This window comes from Agelaius tricolor, unplaced genomic scaffold (assembly GCF_023055355.1).
Source record: "Agelaius tricolor isolate 1412-34295 unplaced genomic scaffold, bAgeTri1.0.p SCAF_83, whole genome shotgun sequence".
Taxonomy (NCBI): Eukaryota; Metazoa; Chordata; class Aves; order Passeriformes; family Icteridae; genus Agelaius; species Agelaius tricolor.
Genome location: NW_027269343.1, coordinates 164,366 through 186,032, shown reverse-complemented (window position 1 = coordinate 186,032; position 21,667 = coordinate 164,366). Strand labels below are relative to the sequence as shown.

Below are 21,667 nucleotides of genomic sequence, written 5' to 3'. Positions count from 1 at the left end.
CTCAGGTGCCACATCCATGTGATTTTGGAATACTTCTAGGGATGGTGGCTGCACCACCACCCTGGGCAGCCTGTACCAATGCCTGACACCCCTTTCCATGCTTTTTTTTTCCCCTGATATCCAATCTGAACCTCCCCAGGCACAACCTGAGGCCTTTTCCTTTTGTCCTGTCACTTGTTACCTGGGAGAGGAGATGCAGTGAACTCGTCCTGTGTGGTTAAGGGCAGAAAAAGGGGAAGAAACCCCTCAGCACAGCCTGGTTCCTGAGCTGGGTTCCACTTCCCAGTGCTGGGCAGAAGCAGGTTTGGGGAGGAGGAAGCAGGATCAGGTGCTGCTGTGCATTGTTAGGTGCTAAATCCCAGCAGAGTCCCACACACAACTGGTTCTGTAGCTTCACCTGCTGCTGTCCTTGCTGGCAGAGCTCACTTTCCTGTGCTCAGGATTCCTCAGGGATGGCTATTCCCTCTTCTTTTAGGGGTAACTTATGTAAATGTGGATACCCTGAAAATCAGCACATAGAGGGCACCCAGGTTAACACCACTGAGAAATGGAACTACAAGAAGCACACCAAGGAGCTTCCTACTGATGCCTTCGGGGACATTCAGTTTGAAAACTTGGGGAAAAGAGGAAAGGTAAGTGGAAATATTAAGGATATTCATGAGGGCCCTGTGGAGTACCAGTGGGAGGTCCTCAAAAGCAAGGAAGGTGAAATTGATTTTATTCTGATGGCAGGAGAGAAGCTACAAAGGACACAAGCTTGTTTTTCAAGCCCTGAAAATAGGTAACAAAGGATAATTCCTTCTGTGTTACTTGTTGGTGAGGCTGGTCATGGGAGTGAAAAGAGATTTTCTCTTTCCAGGCATGGCAGGAGAATGGGTGAATGAGAGTGAATGGATAGAAAATAATCCCTGAATTATTTTATATCCACATAAACCAGCTTGCTCAGGCCTATAAATGATTGCATATTGAATGTTTCCCAGGATGGAGAGTTCTGGAGGGATGTAAGATATCTGTGGAACTTCAGAAGTTTGATTCAATTTGTTGGGTTTTTTTTCCTTGTGTCTTTGCTCTGAGTGTGGACAGTGGAGGTGTGGGAAGAAGAAAATAGCTGCTGTTGCTGTTTCTGGTGATTTTTACTGATGCTTGTGACGAGTCACATGTGGCTGAGCTCATCTGCCTCCTCTAAATGGCTGATATTTAACACCAGTGCAGGTTGCTTGGAACAATCAAAACAAATGAGGAAAATCAGAGCCTGCTATGTAAATGAATTTGGTTTGTTTTATGCAAAGTAGCAGAAATAAGAAGCACTTGAGTGGGAAATGAGACTGGAAATTTCAAATCAGGCTTAAACAGATCCATGTACTTCACATATTTTTTGCTATGCAGGTTTTAGCTTTGTACTGCTTTGTTGTAAGCTGCTGTGTGACTGTACTAGAACAAAAAGTGCTTTGCTCTCTTGCAATATTTCAGACTTCTCAAAGGTTAAATGTTCTTTCCTTAGGTTGTGTCTTCTCCACTTCCAACTCTGGGAATCAATTCATGGGCCCTCAGTTGTTTCACGTGGACTCTCAAGGCCACTGTGCATATTTCAGAGCATTCTTTGTTCAAACACTACACACAGCTCTCCTAGTCCATCCCACTGGAATGTTGGCTGGAATCACATCTCAATTCCCTGTTCTTATCCCCTACACAGCAAGGCACCTGCTGCTCCTAAGATTGCCAAGTGTTTTCTGTTGATGCACAACACAGCAGGGAGGACTTCAAACTCAGGGTGACCTGTGAATTGCTGCCAATTACCAGTGAGGGATGGGAAGTTTTATACCCTGCATTGTGCTTTTTAGGACACACAAGTCCTAAAATGTTCTGAGCAGAAATGAGATGTGAACAAACCCATAAAGAGGTTTGAGGATGGCTGGGAGAGCTGGGGGTGAAGAAGAGGAGAGAAGGTTCTGGGGAGAGTTCAGAGCCCTTCCAGGGCCTAAAGGGGCTCCAGGAGAGCTGGAGAGGGACTGGGGACAAGGCATGGAGGGACAGGACACAGGGAATGGCTTCCACTGCCAGAGGGCAGGGCTGGATGGGATATTGGGAAGGAATTGTTCCCTGGGAGGGTGGGCAGGCCCTGGCACAGGGTGCCCAGAGCAGCTGTGGCTGCTCCTGGATCCCTGGAAGTGTCCCCAACCAGACTGGACAGGGCTTGGAGCAGCCTGGAATAGTGGAAGGTGCTCATGGCAAGGATAAGACTAAAGCATCTTTAAGCTCCCTTCCAGCCCAAACCACTCTGGGATTCTATAAAATCCCACCCTCTCTAAGTCCAGCTTTTGAGCTCTTCATTTCTGCTGTGCTGCTCAGACCCTATAACATCCACGAGCATCTCAGTCGCTGCATTTACTGTTCTGGGAGCCCAGACCCCAGAAAGGCTTCCTGAATCCCAGCCCTGGCCTGGGAGCAGCATCCAGCAGCTCCACGAGATGGCATCCTTGCACTGCGCAGGAGGGAGGCGCTGAGCCCAGGAGTTCACCGGCTGCACTGGAGCTGACACCTTTGCTGTGGGCAGGGCTGACCCCAGGTATTTTTCCTGGTAGCTCCCCCCTCTCCTATAGGGGATCCTCTCCAGAAAAACACCCAAAGCTTCATGAGACTGAGGCTTCTTAGGGCAGAAGCTGTGGGAGTCCATTAGCTCTCCTGTGTAACTGCTGGAGCCTGCTCAGCATCCTCTGTGATGCCCTGAATGCTTTAACTCCTTCTGGGAACCTGTCTTGGAGCACATAAATATTTTTATTCAAGTTCAGTGTCTCTTAGGTGGAGACATTTCCTCTGCAGAGTAATCCTTTCATTTTGCTCTCCTGCAAGTACTGGGCAATCAATATTAAATCCTCTATGGTTCAGGTCCAAGCTCCTCCTTTTCATCTCCTGATTTGGCTTGTGCAGCCATGGATGTCTTCCAAAAGTGAGCAAACTGTGAAGGGGCTTTTGAATAGCAAAGCAAGACAAGGCCAGAGAAGCTTTTAAATAAATGGAGACATGTTAAGTCCACCTGAAGCCAGATTATCTCTCTTAGGTGCTTTTTGGCATCTTTGTAGAGTGCTCAAGCTTTACTACAAATTTGATGTATTTGTTTTGTCTTGTACTTGAAGCACTGGAGTGGGTAAGTGTTGTGATAGGGACACCTCTCCCGTGGAGCCTGGAATTTATTTGAATAGTGTAATCAAAATACAACTTTATTATTATTATTATTATTATTATTATTATTATTATTATTATTATTATTATTATTATTATTATTATTATTATTATTATTATTATTATTATTAGTTCCCTTGCAACAATGCTGCCTCTGATTCATAATCCAAGCTTTAAATAGCACCAGTGGAGTTAGTTGCTGTAGTGGTGGTGAGTTCATCCTTGCAGAGCTCCTCTGAAGCCCAAGGTCACTGCCTGTTGTATTTACTGGGAAATGCCCCAGTGAAGGAGGGAATGATGCATCTGACTCCATGTTCTCCAAGGGCTAACTTATTATTTTATGATACTATATTCTATTAAAGAATACTATACTATACTAAAGAATACAGAAAGGACACTTACTGAATGCTGAAAAGATAATAATGAAAACTTGTGACTCCAGAGTCTGGACACAGCTTGGCCCTGATTGGCCAAAGAGCCAAAACAACTCCCAGCGGAATCCAATGGAACAATTACCTGTGGGTAAACAATCTCCAAACACATTCCACATGAGCACAGCACAGGAGAAGCAAATGAGAGAAGAATTGTTTTCCTTTTCTCTGAGGCTCCTCAGCTTCCCAGGAGAAAAATCCTGGGCGAAGGGATTTTATCAGAGAATGTGAATGCCACAACTGCTCTTACCTTCTCTAGAGGAAGCTGGGCTGGGTGCCTGGTTGTAGGGGAAGGATAAAGGTGCTTCAGAGGAAGAAACAAGGATTTCATCATCACCTTGCCTTTCATCTCCTGGCTGCTGGAACGAGGCTGTGCAGCAGAGAAGAAAATGCAATTGCTGGCTTGTTCCCAGCCACCTCGATTTATTTCCTCTATGTTTGTTCTCCTGTTCTCTCTCCCCAAGTACATCCGCCTGTCGTGTGACACAGACTCAGAGACCCTCTACGACCTCATGACCCAGCACTGGCACCTGAAGACCCCCAACCTCGTCATCTCCGTCACGGGCGGCGCCAAGAACTTCGCGCTCAAGCCCCGCATGCGCAAGATCTTCAGCAGGCTGATCTACATTGCCCAGTCCAAGGGTAAGCACCTGCTGCTGGGCCTCTGCCACTTCACTGCAGGGCTGCAGGGGCAGCAGCTCCAAGGGTCTGGGGGGGCACAGAGGGCTCATCTGGCTGCTGCACTTGTGATTTATGAAAAATACGGATATTGATCTAGTACTGATATCCAGCTGTGACGGACAAAGACTCTCCAGCAGTTTAAAGTTAGAAAGTGTGTGTTTATTGTGGGATAGCTCCCAAATACACACTGTGATTTACAGGTGATTACAGAGTCCTTTTATCTATACAAGTATTGAATACCCAGAATACAAATACATATTCATAACTTTGGTACATCTCATTCCCCACTCTGTATGGTAATTAGTTCAAAAGCCATTAAGCATGTGCAGTTTGTTCCTTGAAATGGGTCGGTGGTCCCTTTAATGGGGAGGGGTCCCAAAATGAGGAAATAAATGAAGTCTTCCTCGTTCTGACCTTTCTACCTTTTCAATGCAAATATGACAAATGAACCCCTGGTAGAACTCCCATTCCCCATCTTCAATTGGTTTCAGAACGGAGGAGGCCTACAATTGTCTTATGTTGCTAAAAGCTGTTTATCAGTTCCTATATTCTTCATTAGAAACCCAGCTAACCAAACATTATGTTGACAAGCAATCAATTAATACTTAACTACTGGGTGATGGTGTGATGGCGTTTGCAGGTGTCCCAAGACCAGGGAAGAGATGAGAATCTTGACTCCATGTTTCAGAAGGCTTGATTTATTATTTTATGATATATATTATATTAAAACTATTCTAAAATAATAGAAGAAAGGATTTCATCAGGAGGCTAGCTGAGAATAGAAAAAGAATGAATAACAAAGGCTTGTGGCTGACTGAGACAGTCTGGACAGGTGGACTGTGATTGGCCATTAATTAGAAACAACCAACATGGACCAATCACAGATGCACCTGTTGCATTCCACAGCAGCTGATAATCAATGTTTACATTTTGTTCCTGAGGCCTCTCAGCTTCTCAGGAGGAAAAATCCTAAGGAAAGGATTTTCCATAAAACATGTCTCTGACACTTAACTTCATCAGGGCCTGCCCATTTATTTTGATTAACTCTTATAAAGCTTATCTCTAACTAAAACCTCAGCTCCTGTAAAATCCCTAAATTCATTAAAGTTTATGTCTCGCTTGGGACACATGTGGCATTAATGGTTTGGAAGTAGCAGGAGTGGGATTTAGGGGAGTGGAGTCAGGGGTGCCTGTGATAGCATAAGGTGAGTTGTGTAGCTTCTCTTTTGTGCTTACTTGAAGAGCCACCCCCCAAGGTCACAGAAGGGGTTTGGTTATGTCTTTGATGCCATGGGAGGGTGGGTGTTTGGCTGTGCTCCCCCAGGTGAGCGGGTGTTGTTCCAGGAGCCTGGATCTTCACCGGAGGAACGCACTACGGGCTGATGAAGTACATTGGGGAGGTGGTCAGGGACAACACCATCAGCCGCAGCTCCGAGGAGAATGTGGTGGCCATCGGCATCGCCGCCTGGGGCATGATCTCCAACCGGGAATCGCTGATCCGCACGGCCAGCAGCGACGTAAGGAGCGGGGCATGGCTGTGGGAAGGGTGAAAGTTTGACAAGGAAGTCTCACAGATATATGTGCTTGGCAGAAAGATTTTTACATATAGAATCTGAAGAAGGAATAGAAATGAAAGCAAGTTTTGATATAGAAGAGCCAGTCTTACTGGCTAACCAAGGAGGCAAAGGGTGTGTTAGTTAGAAGGGGTTTTTATGGCTTAGAGCAAGGGATAAACCCACCTCAAACAAGAAGTTGTTTTTACCAAGCAGAAAGATAGCACAGGCAAACAAGCCAGCAAAGTTGCAAGTAGAAAAAAGGTCTCAGAATTTCCCAATGCAAGAAAACTGAAAAACAACTTCCAGCTTAAACTGTAATGTACTGACTGTTGGTGATTGGAGAACAGTAACATGAATACGGTAATTATAGTAACTATGATAGGCTATAGATAAGAGTTAAGGTATAGATTGGTTCTGCTGTATTAAGATGCTCAGCAAAGAAAAGTATATAATTAATTGTAATCAAAAGAAAAGTATATAATGCATTGTAACCTAAACTAAGGGTCTCCAGGCCTGCCTGCAGCTGGAGCTGACAGCTGTAGGCACAGGCTCTGTCACGCACCACCCTGGACTGCTGTAACCTCTTGGATGGAATAAACTGCATTTTGGAGAGCTGCCTGGAGTCCCACATATCTCATTTAGGCTCTTACAATGGGGTTATTAATGAGCCTAAAATTAAGGTTGGACAAACTGGGACTTCTGAGAGTCCAGCTGTCAGCCCAGTGCTGCCACCATATTCACAGTTTAACCACATCCTCAAGTGCTGCATGGATGGGTTGGTGGGGAAAGAAAGAGGAGGCTCGGCCTCAAAATGTCAAGAGCTCTTCCCAGAACAGGAGGAAAGTAAAATGTTCTCATGCCCAAGTTAGTCCCACACATCAGGCCTGGTGAGGAGATTTCAGCTGTGCCAGATTTTGGCATGTCTGTGTGGGAGTTCAGCTGCTCTGACTCTGTGTCTGGCATTGCTTTAGGGAATAACCCGCTCCTGTGGTTATTCCAACTGTGAATTCCCCATGCACTCCCCCACAGCAGGGGTTCCCATGAGCTAAGGCACATGGTAGGTATGTGCTGCTGCTGTTTAGGATCTTCATCACAGAATCACAGAATAATGAGGTTGGAAGAGACCTCTAAGATCATTGAGTCCATCCTATGCCCCAACACCTCACCTAGACTATAGCACCAAGTACCATGTCCAGTCTTTTTTTAAACACATCCAGAGATGGTGATTCCACCACCTCCCTGGGAAGAGCATCCCAGTACTTTATTATTCTTCCAGTGAAAATTTTTTTCCTAATATCCAACCTATCCTTTCCCTGACATAGCTTGAGGCTGTGTCCTCATTGTCACTGCCATCCTTCCTATCAGAAGCTCTGGGGTAGCCCCCCCTTGTCTCTTGTCCACCAAACACAACAGAACACCTCTAAAAAACTGTCCCACCACATAAATAAGGTGTGTGTGTCCTTGAATCTTTGTCAAACACTGTGTGTGCCCTTAGGGGAGCTACTTGGCCCACTACATCATGGATGACCTGAAGAGAGACCCCCTGTACTGCCTGGATAACAACCACACCCATCTGCTGCTGGTTGACAACGGCACCCACGGGCACCCCACCACAGAGGCCAAAGTGCGCACCCAGTTGGAGAAGTACATTTCAGAGAGGGTTATCCCAGGTATCCTCCTCCTCCTGCTGCCTCTGCATGCTTTGGGGCTGAGCCACAGTCATTTCCTTGGAACAAGAAAGCACTGGCAGCATCCTGTGGCTGCTGAGCTGGAAGGTTCACACCACGTGTCTGAACTGCAGTGCATCTGGAGCTCTTTCAGGAGCAGCACCTTCCCTCATCTTCCTCTCTGTGTGTCCTTTGTGTCACAGCAAATGCATCGTTTCAGCTACACAGCCCTTCCCTCCCTTCCTCTTAGAAGCTGGCCCTTCTATATCCATCCCCCTGTCACTGAATTCCAGATAGCTGGAGCACAATTACACAGGAGCTGAAGTTAGGCTTTTTCCCAAAATATTTATTTATGAAGGTGATTGAGCTGCCTGCAACCTGCTGCTAAATAATTTCTCTTTCGCCCACTTCTTTACCAAACAAAAAAGAGAAATCAAAGGTCTTAGCAGGAAATTCTTAAAAAGCTTTTGGGTGTGTTGTTGTTTGGGTTTGGTTGTTTTGGGTGGGTTTTTTTTGGAATGTCTCTCAGACACTAGCAGCCAGAGTTAGAGAATTCTTACCTTTCTTTTCCGATAGAAATGTGAACTCAGAGGTTCTGTATCTTGACTTTGTGATAAGAACCTTTCTCTGAGACTCAGAATAGTCAAAGGACTGGATAAATACAATAAAATTCAATTTTAAGGACTTCAGAGATAGCAAAAATTAGGATTTGTAGAACAGAAAGCTTCTGTTGGAGAAGGGTGTCTGAATGTTAGGCAAAACTGAGTTTTTGTTAAAAACAGCTGTTAGTAACTCTGGCAAAATCAACAGCAAACTAGTATTTGCATGAATGGCTTGGAAATTCTTTCATTGTACTCAGGAAAAAAATTGTTCAAACTGCATTAATTGATTTAATCTTTTTCCTTCTTTTTTCTTTTTGCATATTTCACAGAATCTAATTATGGTGGGAAGATCCCAATTGTGTGTTTTGCCCAAGGTGGTGGGAAGGAGACTTTGAAAGTAAGTTCATTTCTTTTCTTTATTTCCAGGAATGACAATAGGGGCATTGCTCTGATAGTGAAGACTGATTGCTCCAAAAGAAACTTGATGAAGTAGAGAGTGCTGTTATTTACAGAAGCTTGCCTAGCACTTGCTACAGAAGGACCTTGTTTGCAATTTAAGTTTGTTTCTGTTAAATTTTTTCTGCCTTGGGCTGACATCCTGGAAAAGTATTGGCTGGGACAGTTCAGTTGTCTCAGTTCTTCCACACCCCAGCATGTGAAGGGACATTAAAGACCACCCAATTCCATGGGCAGGGACACCTTCCACTATCCCAGATTGCTCCAATCCCCATCAGTCCAGCCTTGGGCACTTCCAGGGATCCAGGAGCAGCCACAGCTGCTCTGGGCACCCTGTGCCAGGGCCTGCCCACCCTCACAGTCAATCATTTCCTCCTAATGTAAATAATAAATTTCTCCTCTCGTAGTTTAAAACCATACCCTCTTGTCCTATCACTATCTACCCATGTAAAAAGTTTCTCTCCCTGTTTCTTATAAGTGCATTTGAAATACCTTTGGAGTCCAGTTTAGATCTAGACCTGGTTTAAGTCTTGGCAGCTGAGCAGGGCAGGAGGGCTCTGCTGACTCTGACCCCTACAAGGAGAAGAACCAGGTATCAGATGACAGTCAGGAGGAGGCTGAACAGAGCAAAGAAATTCCTTGAAACAGGATGTGTAAGTGACTCTGAGGGGAGGGGGAAAGGGAGATCCCTTCTAAATCTCTCTCGGGGTTAAAACCCAGGGTTGGTACTTGCCCATCCACCTTGCCAGAGTGAGGATGAGTGGCCTGAGGGAGCAAAGGGATCTGACCCAGGGCTTTCAGAGTGAGGGGATGTGGAGTCAGGCTGTCAGGAGTCAAGGGAACAGGAACAGTGAGGACAAGCTCTGACCAACTGCAGGAAGAGCTGGTTTAGCCTGTCCAGAGAGCTGGGAAAGGGGCTGGATTGTGCAGTAGAGTAGGATGCAGAAAAAATAAGTTGAAGCAGCATTATATTTATGATTTTGTTTTTGTAGGTGTTATCTTGGTACTTCCTGTTCTCACCAGAGCTGTGCTGTCACTGTCAAGGTTAATCAACCTTGGCATGTCAGGAGGATAAACAATGTGATTTCAGAGCATGATCTCTGCTACCACTTTGTTGCTGGTGTTAATCAGTTGGTTTGAATCAGTGTGTGAAATTCCAGATTGCTATCCCAGCCTCCCTGCATGTTTCCTGGGAGTTTGGTTCTATTCACATGATGAATTTTGTCTTTCCCCAGTTGTAGATGAATGCAGATGCAGTGTTAATCAGAGGTCCTGAGATGAAATTAAGCATCCTGTCAGGTTTTAGAGGAAAGCTGTACTCAGAGGGTTGTGTTGAATATGTCCATTTCCTTTTAGCTCCAAATTGCTGATGTTTGAGAAAGGAGCTGACTGACTGCCAGGTGCTGTAGCTGTGCAGACTTATGATTTCACAATTTTTGGAGAGACCTCAAACCCACTGTTCAGCAGTGATACATAACACAGACTTAGTAGCTGCCTAACCAGAATGAGTAAAAGCCTTGTTAAATCAAATGCATAATTCCTGGCAAGAGTTTCCTCTGGGAAGTACCTGGATGATGGTTCAGTTAAGGGTTCATGCCACCCTCTTGGCTATTTCATAGAATCATGATAACATTGAAGTTGGAAAAGATCTCTTAAGATCCCGTGGTCAATCTAGCACCATTATCATGTTCACCACCAAACCATATTCTCAGGTGCAACATCCACACATTTTTTGAACACTTCAGGGATGGTGACTTCCTTAAGCAGCCTGTTCCAATCCATGATAACCCTTTCAGTGAAGAATTTTCCATGATATCCAACCTAAACCTCTCCTGGTGCAACGTGAGGCTGGTTTATGCCATTATTATTATTATTATTATTATTATTATTATTATTATTATTATTATTTCTCAGTGTAGGAAGTGCAATGAGCTATCCTGAGGTGAAGCCTTTTTTCAAGGAGTAAATTGAGTCTCTGACCAGCCCAGATGACTCAGCAGAGCCCATGCTGTGGATGTCTGTCCTTGCCATGCCTTGGTCCTGGCAGTGCTGGCCAGGAGAGGTTCCCTCTTCCTCAGCTTCTGTGGCTGGTGCATGATGACAAGAATCAGCATCAGTGAGGGAGAGGTAAAACTGCTCCAAGCTCCTGTTTGAAATTTCCCTGTGATGTAAAACATGCACTTTAGCTGAACCCTTCTTTAGAAAACCCCTTTCATCTAGCTGATAAGAAAAGCCTCCTTGCCTTTGTCAGAGACCTCCTCCAGTTGACAGGAGGAATGTGTGCACGGTTTTGATGACTGAGTTGATTTTTTTGTTGTTGTTCTCAAGAAACTCTCTTACCTAATAGCTGTTCTGTCTTTCTAGTGCTTGGTGATAACTTGCATTGACTCCCTTTGTGCAATGTGCTGGCAACCAGCTCATGCTGTGACTCTGTTCTCAGTGTAGGGATGCAAATGAAACCAGTGTTTCCTATGGTCTTTGCACCAGGAGGGTTAATGGTCCTTCCAGCACGATTCCAGCAGATGTTTGTCTTGCTGTTAATCCATGTACAATGTTGCTGTGTGAGAAATTATGTCAGTGGCTACTTGGAGACTTTCAGTAACATTAGAGTTTGATGTTCTTGTGATACTACAGAAGTGATCTCTCTGTAAAACACTGCTGCTGCTGCCTCCAGCAAATAAATCCAGAGCCCTTGGTCTCAGCTGAGCAATGCTGTGCCATAAAGCAGCAGTGACTGTGGCTGGGCAGCACTGTTGTGCGACCTGAATGCCATTTCCACTTGGCTCTTGTCCTGATCTGCTGATCCACTCAAGCTGAGCAGCCTGGCCTAGTGGAAGGTGTCCCTGCCCATGGCAAGGGGTGGAACAAGATGTGCCTTTGAGGTCCCTCCCAACACAAATTGTTCTGTGATTCTGTGAAAACTTGGCAGATGGTGATTTCTGACCCTCAGTCTCTCTGGGGCTCTCACAGCCCTCTCTCATCAGATGATGATGATGCTTTACAGAGTTGTCACTGGTAATGCATCAGTGGATAACAATAAAAATACTGCTGGGGACTGTGGGTTTCTGTTGTTCTCTAGGCTTCTTTACTCAATAGCAGGCTCCAGTAGCTGTCATGCTCAAGTGCTCTCCTCTCCCTGTGTGTCCTCAGTCCATCAACGTGGCCATCAAGAGCAAGATCCCGTGTGTGGTGGTGGAGGGCTCGGGGCGCATCGCTGATGTCATTGCCAGCCTGCTGGAGGCTGAGGGCACCCTGGCCTCCTCCTGTGTCAAGGAGAGCTTGCTCAGGTTCCTGCCCCGCACCATCTCCAGGCTCTCCGAGGAGGAGACTGAGAGCTGGATCAAGTGGGTGAGTTGATGCTGTGGGAGGAGGCTGGAGGGAGCAGCTGGTGCCTTCCAAGGCAGGGGAGTTGCTGTCTGGGGATACCTACAGGGTGTGCAGGGCTCCTGGCCATGGTACAGCTATTCTCCATCTACAGGGATTGGAACAAAAGCATTGGGGGGGCTGCAATCAGGTCAACAGGTGTCTGGTCACAGGACAGCTAAGAAGGTTCCAGAAGGATCTCTTCCCTGTGTGAGGGTGGAGCTGCTGAAGGCGGTGTTTGTTCCCTGTCTGGCCACTGTCCTCACAGCTTCTGCTGGGCTGCCTTGGAGTGCACCTCCTCCTGCATCAGAAATGGACAATATTATTTGTCTTCTGTGTGCTAAAACGAAATGAACTCTACAAAGCTTCATTATGGGAGAAATTATCTGGTTTTGACAAAGCACATAGAGCTAGAGACTGTTATCTAGCAAGCTGCTTGACATAAGCTGAAACTTGTGCTGTCACAATCTTTTCTACTTTAAGAGTCACTTCTAATTACTGAGATTATATCTTCTTGTTAAAGATGATCTGCATAGGGGAATCACAGTTATTTGCTGTATGTTCAGAGGATAATTATTGTTGTCCTTTGGTGACTTTAAAATCAAGCTCATTATCTACTTCTATTTGGGTTTGTTTAAATTTGTTAAAACCCAGGACTGATAAGAAGCAGCTTTGCTATGATGTGGTGACAAATTTCTTTTTAATAGGAGATCTGCTACTAAACAGCCTTGATAGCTTTGAAACACAACTTTTCTTTTCTTTTTTGTTTTTTTTGTAGATCAAAGAAGTCCTTGAGAGCCCTCATTTACTGACAGTGATCAAAATAGAAGAAGCTGGAGATGAAATTGTGAGCAATGCCATTTCCTTTGCCCTGTACAAAGGCAAGTAATTGTTCTTCTGAGTTTGTTTGGGGATTTAAAAATAAATGGCAAAAGGATGGCTGTTTATTCTCAAGAAGAAGTTTGCTTAGAGCAGTGCCATCTCTCCAGAGCTAAGCTCCTGCCACAGTGTGGAGCCTGCCTTCCCCTGAAGGGGTGTGGGCAGGCTGCAGCAGCAGTATGGGATCTCTCAGGGTGGGAAAGATCCAAACCAGGTAATTGGGAAGGCATTTTGGTGAGCCCTGGGGATGCTGACAGGGCCCCATTGGGAATCCTGCAGGATCTCTCCTGTATAGGGAGTGCAGGACTCTGAGGAGCCTGAAGGAAGTGTTGTGGTGATCTTGGTCATGACGTGCTCCTGGCAGCTCCTTTGTGGCCTGTCTTGGACCATAAATACATCCCTGAGCCTCCAGCATCCTCCAGCTCCCAGCTGGGAAGATGTGCATGAGTCTGGGAAAGCCCCTTGGAAGGAGTCTTGTCCTGGTGGCGTGTCACAGTCACAGTTTCTGATATCAGGATTTTCTCCTGGGAAGCTGAGAAGCATCAGAGAGAAAGGAAAACAAATTATCTCATTTGCTTCTCCTGTGTTGTGCTCACATGTGGAATGTGGTTGGAGATTGTTTATCCAACAGGTGATTGTTTCATTGGTTTCATGTGAATTGTTTTGGCTCTTTGGCCAATCAGGGCCAAGCTGTGTCGAGGCTCTGAAAAGAGTCAGGAGTTTTCATTATTGTCCTTTTAGCCTTCTGTAAGTATCCTTTCTGTATTCTTTAGTATAGTTTAGTTTAGTATTTTTGAATTTAGTATGATAAAGTAATAAATTAGCCTTCTGAGAACATGGAGTCAGATTCACCATTCCCTCCTTCGTCTGGGAACCCCACAAATACAGTAGTAGTGTGAGAAGCAGAGATGATAACTATGCCTGGCCTTGACCAGAGGTTGTTCCTGCTCTGCAGCTTTCAGCACCAATGAGCACGACAGGGACAACTGGAATGGGCAGCTGAAGCTGCTGCTGGAGTGGAACCAGCTGGACCTGGCCAGCGACGAGATCTTCACCAACGACCGAAACTGGGAGGTACAGCCCCCTCCTGAGCGAGTGCAGGGGGCTCTGGGGAGGGACTCAGCCCAACAGGAGCCGCACTGTCCCAGCACCTCAGCCTCTGTGCTCAGAGGGTCTCCTGCTCCTGCATTGATCGTCACATTCCATTCAGCCTGGAGAAGAGGAGGTCAGACCTCCTTGGGAGCTCCTGCTTCCTCCTGAGGGGCAGCTCCCATCTCTGCTGTGACAGGGACAGGACCCAGGGAGCAGCTGGAGCTGTGTCAGGGGAGGCTCAGGCTGGATTTTCTTCCCCCAGAGGGTGCTGGGCACTGTCCAGGCTCCCCAGGGAATGGGCACAGCCCCAGGCTGCCAGAGCCCAAGGAACATTTGAACAATGCTCCCAGGGATGCACAGGGTGGGGTTGTTGGGGTGTCTGTGCAGGGCCAAGGGTGTCAGACTTGATCCTTGCAGGTCCTTTCCAACTCAGGGTATTCCATATCCATAAATGATCATTTTGGATCATTCCAAAATGATCCATTGTCACCCTGATTTTTTAAGTTCTTCTAAGCCTTCTGATGTTTACATTCTAGTAATGAACTTTCTCACACACTTTCTGTAAATAACTTATTGTTTTGCATTCTTTTATGGAGGAGAAGAAATTTAATGGACTGTTGGTTTGTCCAGTGTCATTGGAGAGGTGGCACTGTCACCCTCCAATCCACTGTCACTTTTGGAAATTGATAAATCTTGGAGTCAGAAAATAAAAAGGCCCCTTTTACCTTGGAAAGAGCAGCGAGTCTGCATTGTGTTGTTTTGTGCCCTACAGTGACAATCCATCATTCCATGATGATCCCTTGTACAATCAGTGGTTGCAAAGGTGATCTGCCCATGCCAGAATTGCTCTGGGCCACCCAGCCAAGGCAACTGTGTACAGGGAAAAACCTGATTGTGATGAAAACGTGATAGTAACTGCGTGTCAGGCCTTAGATAAGGTGTACACTCTCACATGATCCCCAACATTTGCTTTTCCATTCCTCCCTAGTCTGCTGACCTGCAGGATGTGATGTTCACAGCTCTGGTGAAAGACAGGCCCAAATTTGTCCGGCTCTTCCTGGAGAACGGCTTGAATCTGCGCAAGTTCCTGACCACAGAGGTCCTGAGGGAGCTCTACACCAACAACTTCAGCAGCCTGGTGTTCAAGAACCTGCAGATTGCCAAGAACTCCTACAACGATGCCCTCCTCACCTTCGTGTGGAAGATGGTGGAGGATTTCCGGAGAGGTTTCAAAAGATATTACAAGAACAGCAAGGATGAGATGGAGATACAGCTCTCAGTGAGTGATGAGCAGCTTGATCCTGCTCTGAGTGAGGTTATCTGGCTGCAGTGGTTAAAGCAGGAAGTGCCTTTTACACAAATATTCTTTAGTACCAGCTTCAGGAAAAACAGAGAGGCTGATTCTTCCTTGTCAAATACAAAGCTTTAATAGAAACATCAAATATAGCCTAACTCACAGTAGTGTGTGACAAGTGGCAGAGAGCTGAGAGAAGGGATTGGTGAGGTGGCTGTGAAACAAAGATACAAGAACAGGAGAGTCCATGCTCAGACTTGTTCCAGTTGAAAACATTTGGTGAGCTCAGGCCTGAATTCTTGCTCTCTCTTTCAGGAGGAGTGTCCTATCACAAGGCACCCATTGCAAGCTCTGTTTATCTGGTCAGTTCTTCAGAACAAGAAAGAGTTGTCCAAAGTCATTTGGGAGCAAGTAAGTTGAGTTCTCCTTTATTTCTCCTTGCAGGCAATGCACTGGGGTTCTGTGTCTTTGGTTTATTGGCCTTTGAAGGCTCCACATCCAGCTTCAAACACACCACCACAGGAGATGATTGCTAGATGACTCTCAGTAGGTTCTATATTGCCCATTCTGTGTCTGGGTGGGGACTTGATACTTTGATTTCCTAAGGCTGTGTGTGAGTCAGCAGTCCACTGTCTGTTGTAACCTGTGCCTAAGCTGAGTTCCCACCCGTTCCACAGCATGGATGGGTTCTCATTCCAGGTGTTTGATCGAAATCCAACTTCTAATTTGGATTAGAAAATGTAATTTAATGATTGTAGAATCAAATAGATCATTCTGGACTGGGAACTGAGAAGGCGCAAAACAGAGGAGAATTTTTAAAGGATTCCACCTGGTGTAGTGGAAGGTGTCCCTGCCTGTGGCAGGGGGTTGGGATGAGATGGTCTTTAAGGTCTTTCCAACCCAAATCATTGTGGTTTCAGGGTTCTATGATCATGTTCCCTTCTCAGAGGGATGTGCATGACTTCAGTCTCTCTCCACAGACCAGAGGCTGCACTTTGGCAGCCCTGGGGGCCAGTAAGCTCCTGAAAAGTATGGCCAAGGTGAAGAATGATATAAATGCTGCTGGTGAGTCAGAGGAACTGGCTAACGAGTATGAGACAAGAGCAGTAGGTAAGTGCCTGCTCTGTGAGTCCTTTAGAAACTTAGTGGGAAGGGTCAGAGAGCAGGGAATTAAAACCTAGATATCCAACATTAAATACATTTTTCCTTCATGTCAACATGTGATTTTACTGCTTGGAAATTCCTTCCACACCATTTGTTCCCAGGAGAAATTTTGTGTCCTGTCTTAAGAGCTTGGTTTCAAAAGTTGGGTGTTGTGAAGTGGGGCTTTTTTTGGGGTGGAGAATTTCTTTCATGGGAAAGAAAAGCTACTTAGCTCCACTGGCAAGGCTGAAGAAGGATGCTCACAAACAGGAAGGAGAATATGGAAAAGGGGAAACTTTCCTAATGAACACTGGTAGGATTCAGGTTGGGAAAAAGCACCCTTCAGATTTGTGGGAGTACTTCTGGGGAGTGAGAACAAGTTGCAGGTAAAAAGTAGATTGATGGTTCTGTGACTTTATAAGGACCAGCTCAAGGCCATGTTGGAAATATCTTCCTTGTTTCCAGACAGTATCTCTTATTCCACAAAGCAAAAACTGCTTAAATAGACTTTTTCAAAGGCATCTACATCCCTCAGGCCTGATGATTTAGCAGGACACTAAGGAGTGAACGGTGCATTTCCCAGTGAAAAAGCATCAGATTCTGACTATTTCAATCCTACTGCTAATTTTGGACTGACTATAATTCATCAGATCAGTGCCAAACAGAATTTAAGAAAAGAGGATGAAGCAAGTGGATTTACTGAGTCATTTAAGGAGAAATTCACATTTTTTACTCAATTTTTTAGTGCAGAACTAAATGCTCTCTGTGTGATTTAGTGTTACAGTTTTCCATCCAGGCTCAAACTCTGTATCAAAAGTTGAAGATGTGCAAGTGGGGTTGTAAAGGGATTTCAGCACACTCATTCTGCAGTGCTGAAAATGTGATATTACAAATACTACACTAAAGATATTTGCACCCAAGTTGGTGGGAAATTGAAGTTGGAGCTGCTTCTTCCTTCCAGAGCTGTTCACTGAGTGCTACAGCAATGATGAAGAGCTGGCTGAGCAGCTGCTGACTTATTCCTGTGAAGCCTGGGGAGGGAGCAACTGTCTGGAGCTAGCAGTGGAGGCCAGAGACCAGCAGTTCATTGCCCAGCCAGGTGTGCAGGTAATGGCAGTGAGGGAAAGGTGTGCAGGTCACTGCAGCTCTTGTGCTCTGACAGGGGCTGCTGGCTCCTCTACCCACAAATGTTAATCAGGAGGGGAAAAAAAAAATCTTGGCTTGGGGCTATAAATCATAATGAACTGGGTGATAAAGACTGCCTGAAGTGATTTCTGCTCTTGGCTTGCACAGTGTGGATGTAATGCCCAGCCTGGATGAGCATTGCATATAATGCAGTGGTTTAGAAGTGTTTTATCAATAAGGTCAAGTCCTGCTCAGCCTCATTTTTAACTCCTCATTGTGTAGATGGAGCATGGCTGCCCTAAGGAGACAGAGACATTTCTGGTTTGTTGCAACAGAAATCTCTAGTATTTTGACTGAAATCTCAAAGTTTGGGGTTTATTTTTACCAAATCAAATGTTCTAAATAGCATTCCTAGGTGATTTTGTTGCTGTAAGCACAAATGAGGGTGTTTCCTTCTTCCCTGCAGAATTTCCTCTCCAAGCAGTGGTATGGAGAGATTTCAAGAGACACTAAGAACTGGAAGATTATATTGTGCCTGTTCTTTTTCCCTTTAATAGGCTGTGGTTTCATCTCATTCAGGTAATCAACTGACTTTTCATTAGTGGGAAAATTTTTCAGAGGGAAAGCAAGTTAATTATTGTAGAATCTTAGGGCAAGTCAGGCTGGGTGGAGATCATCCAGTCCAGCCCTGTGCTCAGACAGGGTCAGCTGGAGCAGGTTGCCCAGGACTGTGCCCAGTTTTGGATCTCTCCAAGGGTGGAGACTCCACAGCCCCTCTGGGGAAGCTGTTCTAGTGTTCAGTCAGTCTTAGATAAAGGGATTGAAAAGCCAAATGAGCTTTTTGACAGTTTGTGTTTCACTCTGATCTTGGATTTAAGATCACAGAATCACAGGATGGTTTGGGTTGGAAGGCACCTTAAAACTTATGTTGTTCCAACTCCTGCCATGAGCAGGGACACCTTCCACTATCCCAGGTGACTCCAAGCCCCATCCAAGCTGGAAGATTACCAGTTTGCTGGAGTGCCTGAGGGCAGTGGGTGCAGGATGTCTTTACCTCTGAAATAACATCCTGAGCTAGACTTTGCACCCTTTGCTCTTTCGCCTTTAAGAACACAGATGTTTCTAGGCATTAAAAGCTATGCTTTGAGACATTTTCCCTCTTTTAATTCCTCAGGAAAAAGCCTGTGGAGAAGAGTAAGAAACTCTTCTTATATTATGTGTCTTTCTTCACCTCCCCCTTTGTGGTCTTCTCCTGGAATGTCATCTTCTACATCGCTTTCCTGCTGCTCTTCGCCTACGTGCTGCTGATGGATTTCCAGAAGGAACCCACGGCCCTGGAGATCATCCTCTACGTGCTGGTCTTCATTCTGCTTTGTGATGAAGTGAGACAAGTAGGCAGCTCCTGCAACCCCAGAGAGTTTAGTGTTAGAGCCACAGCCTCGTGGCTTTTCCCCTCCAAGGCAGTGCAGGTGCTCAGGGGAGCAATTTCCTAGCAGAGCTGCTCAGGGCTCAGTGAGGGGTTTTTTCCTCTGGTGTTTCATTCCTGCCTGTGCCCCTGTAGCTGCAGTGTCTGTGCACCAAGGGGATGATGATGCCAGTGCAGATGTTCCCCAGGAATGCCTGGCTTGCCAAGGTAGTTGGTAACAAAGGGTTAAATTTAGCGCATTTCTCTTGGTGCAGAGCTTTAGATTAATCATTTAGATTAGCTTTAGATTAAGTCATGCCTGCCTCTCTTTCCTACATTCCACCCACTTTATTTTTTATTTTCCCAGTAAGCTGCATACCTTTATGCATTTCCATTTAGCTTTTGATCATCTGTACAGCTTTTGGTGGCTCAGTGCAGACTCAGGGACCAGCTGTGATGTGGGGCTGCCTTTGTAGCCAGCCACTTCGCTGGTATCTCCTCCTCACTTCACATGGAATCTGGTGGGTTTTGGGCAAGCTGCTCTCTGCCAGTCCATGGCCAGAGCAGTGGGAGGATGCTGGGGCAGTCAGAAGAGCAGTGGGTGTGTGGGTCTGGTGCTGCTTTCTGACTCTGCTCTAAGGTCTGAGCCCCTTATGAGTGTTTGTGGGTGATCTGCTGGATCATCCCACCCTGCAATAATGTTTTTTTACTTGAGCTCAGATGACATTTCTGATGCTGTTGTTACTGTGGTGTTTTCCCTTTTAAATAGTCAAGGTGGAGCCGTGTTTATGGCACCTTTACTTGCTAAGAAAATGGGGGAAAAGTAAAAGACATTTTTGCCATGAAAACACTAATGGAGTGTTTGTTTCTGCTGATTTAGGTTCTGGTGTCTCTGGACCTGTCCTTGCACGTCCTGTGTGTACCCAGCAAAAGTCCTGGGGAAAACCTTAGGGATAGAAACCTTATTTTCCTATCAATGTCCCTTTTTCTTACTACCCTGAGCAAGTAGAACTACTGCAATTCCCTTTAGTAAGGGAAAAATTGAAGATTTCGAGTTATCTGCAGACAGTGTTCTGGCTCCTGAGGAGGAGAAATGGAACACAAAAGCAGAACAGTGTCCCAGTCCTCTAAACTTCTTGGGGAAATTCCTCCCTGGCCTCCCCTGAGATAGACAATGTGTGCATTGCTCTAACTCTGCATCAAAATTGTGTCTGTGTCCTTTGTATTTAAAGAAATAAAAGAGAGGGGTATCTCAGATTGTGCTTTTACATCCAAGGCAAGTAAGGGCAGTTTGCCTGGGCTCCCATGTAGCTGTTGCAGTCAGATACCCAGTCCTGGAGAGAAATCAGCCCTTGGTCTGGAGCAGTCTCTGAACTGTAAGCCACTGGCTCAGCCCTGCTTTCACTTCTGGTGGTCCCAGGGATTTGTAAGTAGCTGGAGCTCTCCCAGTCCTGTTTAGAGCCCTAGGGAAATTGGAGAGGCCTTTTCCCTGCTGTCTCCTTAGGCACATGGAGGTAGCCTCCAGCCAGGTGAGTGGGTGCACTGGTGGGGTGTGAAGGAGAGCCCTGTTTTCTCCTGTGGAGGAGGAATCTGGACTGAACCTCTGTGCACTTCACCTCTCAGCAGTAGGAACTGCTTGGAATTTGGAGAACTGCACCTCAGTCCCAGATGTTTTGTTTGATTTAGGGAGCTCCTGGGCAGAGACAGCACCTAGGAGAGAGAATACTCCTTTTGATTTCTGATTGTTTCCCATAGAAGCACTAAGGGCAGAATTGCCTTCCTTTGATATGCCAGTTAGAGATTCACTGAGCAGTACTCTCCAAAACTTTGATTATTTCAGTGAAAATTGAAATTAAAAAGAATTATGATTGGGGATGCAGTTTATTTCTCCAGGCCTGGCAGAGGTTTGTCCTGGTGAAGCTTCTTGTTCTCATGAGTCACCTCTGAATTGACTCCTGAGCTTGGTTCTTGCACAGACTTGGGATCCAGGCTGCTGTGCCAGTCAGTCTGGGAATGAGCAGGGATTCTCACTAGACTTACAATTCAGAAATAGAGAGCTCTGTAGTTAAAAGAATAAATTAAGTCTGCATCTTGAATCCAAAGCATGTGCATGTAGCTGGGGGCAGATCAGTGAATGAGCTCTGTGAACGGAGAGAAGCCAGGATGCATCAGCTACCCCTAAACTGTGACACCCCTCCCCTCTGCAGTGCTTCCTGGGTCACACCAAGACCCAAAAAACCAGCTTGCCAGTCACTTGTGGCATTGCTGGGTACACTAAACCCCTCTTTCTGGGGAAATTGAAAGCTATCTGAACTTGGTGTTATCTGTTGTGTGACAAAAAGCTAATTGGGCAAGGAAACTGTGCTGTGTGGAGGTTACTTTCTGTTCTCTTTCCTTCCCAGTGGTACATGAATGGCAGCAAGTATTTCTCAGACTTGTGGAATGTTATGGATACCCTTGCAATCTTCTACTTCATAGCAGGGATTGTGTTCAGGTGAGTAGTGCCTTCTCTTGTGTCCATCTTACAGCTTTGCTTCCCTCCCTTAAGGTGGGTTTTTACTACAACCTGTAATGAAGTTTTGGGGAGCAGTGTGTTCATGAAATTCCCTTTATGAAGGCCCCAAATACTGACAGAAAAAAAAAAAAAAAGTCAGGGGATCTTTAGGATTTTCTGTGGCTCCTGTTACTGGCTATTTAGTATGACCACCTGAGCCTTGTGTTCTATTTAAGAGGACTAGGATTGTCCCTACAGCAGCCCAACAATGTCATTATCTCCCAGAAGCTGTTCTACAC

General features: G+C 45.7%; 1 protein-coding gene across 5 annotated transcripts in view; it reads left to right on the top strand.

The window, feature by feature from the left end:
* TRPM8 (transient receptor potential cation channel subfamily M member 8) overlaps positions 1–21,667 on the top strand; it is a 130,569-nt gene that overhangs the window by 95,728 nt on the left and 13,174 nt on the right. The window contains exons 4-18 of one of the 5 annotated variants that reach the window (XM_071418337.1): positions 476–632; positions 4,076–4,253; positions 5,637–5,809; positions 7,344–7,518; positions 8,447–8,514; positions 11,724–11,921; positions 12,715–12,817; positions 13,771–13,889; positions 14,896–15,186; positions 15,517–15,612; positions 16,182–16,311; positions 17,306–17,451; positions 17,936–18,048; positions 18,644–18,860; positions 21,277–21,368. In XM_071418337.1, coding sequence (XP_071274438.1) covers positions 476–632; positions 4,076–4,253; positions 5,637–5,809; positions 7,344–7,518; positions 8,447–8,514; positions 11,724–11,921; positions 12,715–12,817; positions 13,771–13,889; positions 14,896–15,186; positions 15,517–15,612; positions 16,182–16,311; positions 17,306–17,451; positions 17,936–18,048; positions 18,644–18,860; positions 21,277–21,368 — 2,256 coding nt within the window. Of the gene's footprint in view, positions 1–475; positions 633–4,075; positions 4,254–5,636; positions 5,810–7,343; positions 7,519–8,446; positions 8,515–11,723; positions 11,922–12,714; positions 12,837–13,770; positions 13,890–14,895; positions 15,187–15,516; positions 15,613–16,181; positions 16,312–17,305; positions 17,452–17,935; positions 18,049–18,643; positions 18,861–21,276; positions 21,369–21,667 lie in introns of those variants that run through there. The other 4 variants (XM_071418334.1, XM_071418333.1, XM_071418335.1 and 1 more) reach the window with 4 other exon arrangements.